Here is a 6,282-nt window from a genome sequence, read left to right as displayed (position 1 = left end):
TTGTGATTATTAACAAGTGATTGCTGGAGTATGAGGAAAAAACTAAATAGATCGCTGCACTTGGCTAGCTCCATGGCTAGCTCCATGGCTAGCTCCATGGATAGCTCGCTGTCTCTTACTCTGCAGTTGTGGAGTCACAATGTCTGGGATCATGAGCGCCCCCTGCCATGAGGCCAGAGAACTGCCTGCCTCACCTCCAATCTGCCGTTTCTGATCGATTCTCAGCACATGAATCACGTCACACACAGCTGGTGACAAAAACACTGTACATTATATACATGAGCTAAATTATGGAAATCAGTTCGTATATTAAATGTTTTTATCCATTTCATATCGGAAATGGATATTTCCGATATGAAAATATTGGAAATTCGAGGAGCATCGAATGGCAGCCAGTGCAGTGAGCCAGAGGTTGATCAGTCCAGGTGAGGCTCAGCTCGCTGCTGCCTCACCTGCTGAGCTTCTGAACACCCAAAATTCAGAGATTTTGAAGAAAAGAATCAAAGTTGGTTAAGCTAAATGAAAAATACTTTATAGTACAAAGCACAGGGTGCATATAGCAATATAAATGACCTTATCATTATGTTTTTCCATTATGACAGGTGTGGAACCACATGTCACTGCTAATTAAACTTCTGTTCTGACGCCGTTTTCAGTGGATCATTTATGAAGTTCCTTTATGATCGTCAATAAGTCTGATTGTTGATCAGGTTCTCTGTCAGCCATTAGTTCTGCCTGTTTCTCGTCCAATCAGAGGGCTCGATGCCTTCGGCAGGGTGTGGGACCTGAGGACGGGGCGCTGCGTGGTTTTCCTGGAGGGACACCTGAAGGAGATCTACAGCGTTCACTTCAGTCCTAACGGGTCAGCCAATCTCACCACAGTTAGCAGAAATTCAGCCAATCAGAGGAGCGATCAGTCGGTGCATCATCTTTTCCTGGTTGTTCCTGCAGCCATCACCTGGCCACAGGAAGTGGTGACAACACCTGTAAGGTGTGGGAGCTCCGCAACAGGAAGTGCCTGTATACAGTCCCCGCCCACCAGAACCTGCTGTCTGCCGTCCGATTCCAACGTAACAAAAACTAAAGCATTTCTCTTCAGTTTGAGCTCACTTCCTGTCTCTGACATCACTTCCTGTGTTTTTGACCTCACTTCCTCTGCAGCCACTGACGGTCACTTCCTGTTGACCGGAGCTTACGACAACACGGCGAAGATTTGGAGCCACCCGGGCTGGATGCCGCTGAAGACGCTAGCCGGACACGAGGGGAAGGTAGGACCGCCCCGGGCTTTAATTGGGCCATCTGAGCTCTGTGTCCTGATTGGTTGTGTGTTTCCAGGTGATGGGCGTGGACGTGTCACCTGACGGCAAGCTGATCGCCACCTGCTCCTACGACCGAACCTTCAAACTCTGGCTGTCAGAGTGACGCCATCTGTGACGTTTTTTGGTTTTTCTAATAAAGATTTTGAATCCTGATCAATCAGTCTATCATTATTGATCCCAGAGCAAAATGAAATGTAGAGGTCTGTGTTTCAGCGTCCAGCAGAGCTTCTGACTGAAGACACTGTCAGTTGGATGAAGTTCCTGGAACGTTCATTTATGATGATCGCTGCTCCATCGCCTCAAGAGGTTCTAGAGGAGCCATCGGATCAGAACCAGAACCTGGATCAGAACCCCGTCTAGTCTATGGTCTAAAAAACAGAATCGTGGATTTGTTGGACATGTGGAAAGTGAACCAAACGTGATTTTTGTTTTTCTTTATTTTCTGCCATTGGGCTGCATAAACACACAGCTGGTTACTAACTCAGACTTTAATGCGCTGAAGTTTCTCTACTTTAGAACTTGTAACTTCTCCTCAGCTGATCGTAACGGACCGATCTCTGCATCACCGCTGAACGTGATGAAATCTGAGACGGACCGAACAGAACGAGCGCTGAGCAGACCCAGATGCTAGTAATGCACCGCCTGTCCGATTCCAACCAGCAGGGCGATGAGGAAGGCCAGGTTCCCGGTGAGGAAGAGCGCCNAGAACCAGAACCTGGGTCAGAACCAGAGGCTGGATCAGAACCGGAACCTGGGTCAGAACCAGAACCTGGGTCAGAACCAGAGGCTGGATCAGAACAAGAACCTGGACCTGGGTCAGAACCAGAACCTGGACCTGGGTCAGAACCAGAGGCTGGATCAGAACCAGAGGCTGGATCCGAACCCCGTCTTGTCTATGGTCTTAAAATCAGAATTGTGGATTTGTTGGACATGTGGAAAGTGAACCAAACGTGATTTTTGTTTTTCTTTATTTTCTGACGTCGGGCTGCATAAACACACAGCTGGTAACTAACTCAGACTTTAATGCGCTGAAGTTTCTCTACTTTAGAACTTGTAACTCCTCCTCAGCTGATCATAACGGACCGAACAGAACGCTGAGCAGACCCAGATGCTAGTAATGCACCGCCTGTCCGATTCCAACCAGCAGGGCGATGAGGAAGGCCAGGTTCCCGGTGAGGAAGAGCGCCACCAGCAGGACGTCCCGTCCCACCTGCAAACAGGAGAGCTGCCGTCATTCAGGAACGTCGCCTTCATTTGCTGCTTTGGCTCCTTTACCTTGTCGGGCTCCACAGGACTGCTGCCATCTGCAACCACAGCACAGAGGTCAGAGGTCAGAGGAGGATGCTGGGAAAGATTTACACTTGTTCTCTAATGAAAGACTAAGTTTCGATAGCAATGGCAGCTCTGAACGGGTCAGAACCATGGAAGGAACTCTGACAGGACCCGACCAGAACCAAACAGAATCGTTTCAGGAAAATACAAAACTTCCTCAACAATCAATAACACGTTCTGGTGAGACGCTCAGCGGTTCTGATTCTGAGCGGTTCCGGTTCTGACCTGCGGCGCTCCGCCATCTTGCTTGCAGCTCCATCAGGATGAGCAGCAGCGCCTCCCAGCCGGCGAAGCCGCCCAGCACCTTCATCAGCCAGCCGTCGCCGCTGCTGTCCATCATGTCCATGCCTGTGAAGACGGCCGCCACTGTGGGCGGAGTCAGGAAGTCCTGGTTAGGGTCGGGGTGCGTTCACGGCACCGTGGGAAAACTGAAACTCACCTGCTAACAGCTTCAGAGACACGGCGATGACGAAATGAGCCCAGTTGAACAGGAACCTCCTGAAACAGAACCAGAACTGGTTTTATTGGTTTTACTGGATAACTTTGGACTTCCAGCCCGGTCCAGAACAGAAATGGGTTTATCATTTAGTTTCATTTGCTAAAAACCCGACTGGAATAATTTTGGAAGCTGTTCAAGAACCCAACCTTCATCAGGTAAACAGAACAGAACCCGTCAGAACCGCAACCAACCTTGGATGCTGCGGCGCGCAGCGCATCAAGGCCAGGATGGGCTGGATCAGCGCCAGACACAGAACCAGGCAGCCCAGCACCGGGTGAATTCCCTGTGGAGAAACAGAAAATCAACCCAGCCCAGTGGTTCCAGGTTCTGGTTCCACTGTTCTGTCGGAACCACCTGACGGCGTTACGTCAGACATGGTCACGCTTTTATTTAATCGACAACATGAAGTCAGGTCGTCATGGACTCGGTTATTAGCGGTTAGCTTCATCTGCGATGTGTCCGTCCAGTTCAAACTGAAGACGATTCTTTCATTATCCCTAACCAGCTGCTGTCAGATTGAATATGAACGATTTTATTTTGAGAAAATAAATAACACTGGATCTGGCACAGTGTGCCACGGAGCCCCCTAGGGGTCATGGGGGGAAATGTTCTTTTGGGTTCAATCGCAATAAGCAATATTTGCTAATTATTTTGTATACAATCACAAATGTCAATTTCAAATTTCAGATATATGCACATTTAAAGATCCTCAGTGAAAACTTGTTTATTAAGGCTGGTGCAAAAAACGGATTAAAATAGATTTATTCACTACGTTTATGTCTGTAAAGTTGAGAAGGATCTGCTCATGAAAACGGCTCTTTAAAGCATTCAGAACAACACAAAGACACAATCACAACAGTCTGATGATTTTATTGCCCTGGGACAATAACTCAGAAATAGTCCAAATAGTTTGGATGCATTTTAATTTCTTGGGAAGTTTCTGTTTGTCTCAGTGGGGATGGAAAGAGAGGAAAACCTTTGGGCTGTTTGGCTTCTGCACTTTCAACATAGGTCTGATGTGAATTTCTGTCCCAAAGATATAAAACCTCAGATGTTTCACAACCAGATATTAACATACATGGAGAAAAATCCTCATATTACAGCAGGAAGTGTCAGTATTTAGTGATGGATGAACTGATCGGGAACGCGAGGGAACGGAAAAGATTAAAAGGAAATTTCAGAGAATTATGACATGTTTTAAAAATCGTCATTGGTTTCAACAGAATCAGGAAGTGGCAGCGGCTGCTGGTTGAGGACGTTCTTGGTAACTTCGGGCACCCTGCTGTGGATCATCATGGCACTCTGGGATTGTCAACGTCTCGTAAGTACAATCAATATTACAGATTTTACTGATTACTCCTGTTTATCAAAAAGATCTCGGGAAGTAAAATATAATCCGGTTCTCTCTGATTCCAAGTTAAGTAGTACAGGGGGCCCCCAAGGTTGCATCAGTTCGCCATACTTTTTTATTTTGTACACAAATTAATATGTTAGCTCTCAAATCAGTATATAATAACATTTTCAGATGATAGCTTTTCCGAGTCTTTTAGCAGACAATCCAGACAATCATAAATCTGCCATAGATGAGTTTTTTGTTTTTGGCGTGACTCTCAAACTGCAGTGTTTGGATCCTCCTTGATGTGAGGATCCAGACTATTTCTGGATCCTCACATCAAGCAGTGACAGAGTCCCATAGCCGTACATGGCTGCTCCTTCAGAGATCTTTAAATATTTAGGTTTGGACAAAGACGGCGATCTGACTTGCTGCACACATGTGACAAGTGTCTCCGCAAAGGTTCACCAATGTCTCCATTTTCTTAGACGGCTCCGATTGTGTGGCGTCTCCAAAATGATAATGTTGATCTTTAGTAGGGCAGCTGTCTGTTCTGAGATGGCATTACTGGATGGTTTGGAAATCTTGCTGTTAAATTAAAAACCCAAATTAAAAATCTGGTGAAGATCATTAATACTTCAGATCTATCCTCTGTCTCTGATCAGGCTACCGTAGCTCATCACCTGTCTGATGGATCACATCGCATCAGAATACGTCCTCATGGATTCAGGAGAAGGTTCAGGGTTCTGGTGTAAATAGAACCGTCTGAAACATTCATTTGCACCCTAACCCAGTTCGACATCAACCACATACCCCCAACCCTGTCCATCAGCCTGATAAACGGCCGACCAGCTGGGCCTGGACAGTACCATGAGGTCCACACAGAGACCAGGAGCAGCACTCAGAGGATGTGAATGGAAATGGTTATGGGGATTAACTGCTGATCTGACATTTGTATTTCTATGTATTTTTTTGCTTTTATGTATTTATTATGGCTACTGTAGTTTTGGATGAGGTGCTATTATCGTGCAGTTTTGCTTCCTGGACAAATTTCTCCTAAAGCAGACTAATAAAATATTTTATTTCTTACCCAATTTAATAAGCAATAGAATAATTTTATAGTAATTATATGAAATTAAATCTAACTCTTTAGGTGACAAGCTGTAATGGCCGCTAGTGGCAGTTAAAAGCAGGTTTAGTGGCACCTAGTGGCAGTTGTAGTGGCACCTAGTGACGGCTGTAGTGGCACCTAGTGGCAGCTGTACAGCACCTAGTGGCAGTTGTAGTGGCCACTAGTGGCAGTTAAAAGCAGGTTTAGTGGCACCTAGTGACGGCTGTAGTGGCACCTAGTGGCAGCTGTAGTGTTAGTTGTAGTGGCCGCTAGTGGCAGTGAAAGGCAGATTTAGTGGCACCTAGTGGCAGCTGTAGTGGTTGCTAGTAGCAGCACCTAGTGACAGCTGTAGTGGCACCTAGTGGCAGTTGTGGTGGCCGCTACTGGCAGTTAAAAGCAGATCTAGTGGCACCTAGTGGCAGTTGTAGTGGCACCTAGTGGCGGCTGTACAGCACCTAGTGGCAGTTGTAGTGGCCGCTACTGGCAGTTAAAAGCAGATTTAGTGGCACCTAGTGGCAGTTGTAGTGGCACCTAGTGACGACTGTAGTGGCACCTAGTGGCAGCTGTACAGCACCTAGTGGCAGTTGTAGTGGCACCTAGTGACGACTGTAGTGGCACCTAGTGGCAGCTGTACAGCACCTAGTGGCAGTTGTAGTGGCACCTAGTGACGACTGTAGTGGCACCTAGT

General features: G+C 46.7%; 2 protein-coding genes across 2 annotated transcripts in view; one reads left to right on the top strand and one right to left on the bottom strand.

Moving 5' to 3' along the window:
• The window catches only part of prpf4 (pre-mRNA splicing tri-snRNP complex factor PRPF4), a 20,998-nt gene extending 19,526 nt beyond the window's left edge, over positions 1-1,472 (top strand). Inside the window, exons 12-15 of the mRNA XM_016665839.1 lie at positions 687-862; positions 952-1,070; positions 1,162-1,268; positions 1,336-1,472. Coding sequence (XP_016521325.1) covers positions 687-862; positions 952-1,070; positions 1,162-1,268; positions 1,336-1,422 — 489 coding nt within the window. The 3' untranslated portion in view covers positions 1,423-1,472. The remainder of the gene's footprint in view (positions 1-686; positions 863-951; positions 1,071-1,161; positions 1,269-1,335) is intronic.
• A 798-nt stretch (positions 1,473-2,270) lies between these two features.
• LOC103130352 (putative ferric-chelate reductase 1) overlaps positions 2,271-6,282 on the bottom strand; it is a 23,893-nt gene continuing 19,881 nt past the window's right edge. Inside the window, exons 7-11 of the mRNA XM_016665850.1 lie at positions 3,342-3,433; positions 3,091-3,149; positions 2,877-3,017; positions 2,595-2,623; positions 2,271-2,544 (exon numbers count right to left, since the gene is read on the bottom strand). Of these exons, the coding sequence (XP_016521336.1) occupies positions 2,431-2,544; positions 2,595-2,623; positions 2,877-3,017; positions 3,091-3,149; positions 3,342-3,433 (435 nt within the window). The 3' untranslated portion in view covers positions 2,271-2,430. The remainder of the gene's footprint in view (positions 2,545-2,594; positions 2,624-2,876; positions 3,018-3,090; positions 3,150-3,341; positions 3,434-6,282) is intronic.

The sequence above is a fragment of the Poecilia formosa genome, unplaced genomic scaffold (genome assembly GCF_000485575.1).
Source record: "Poecilia formosa unplaced genomic scaffold, Poecilia_formosa-5.1.2 Scaffold626, whole genome shotgun sequence".
NCBI classification, from domain to species: Eukaryota; Metazoa; Chordata; class Actinopteri; order Cyprinodontiformes; family Poeciliidae; genus Poecilia; species Poecilia formosa.
This window is presented reverse-complemented; position numbering and strand designations above follow the sequence as displayed.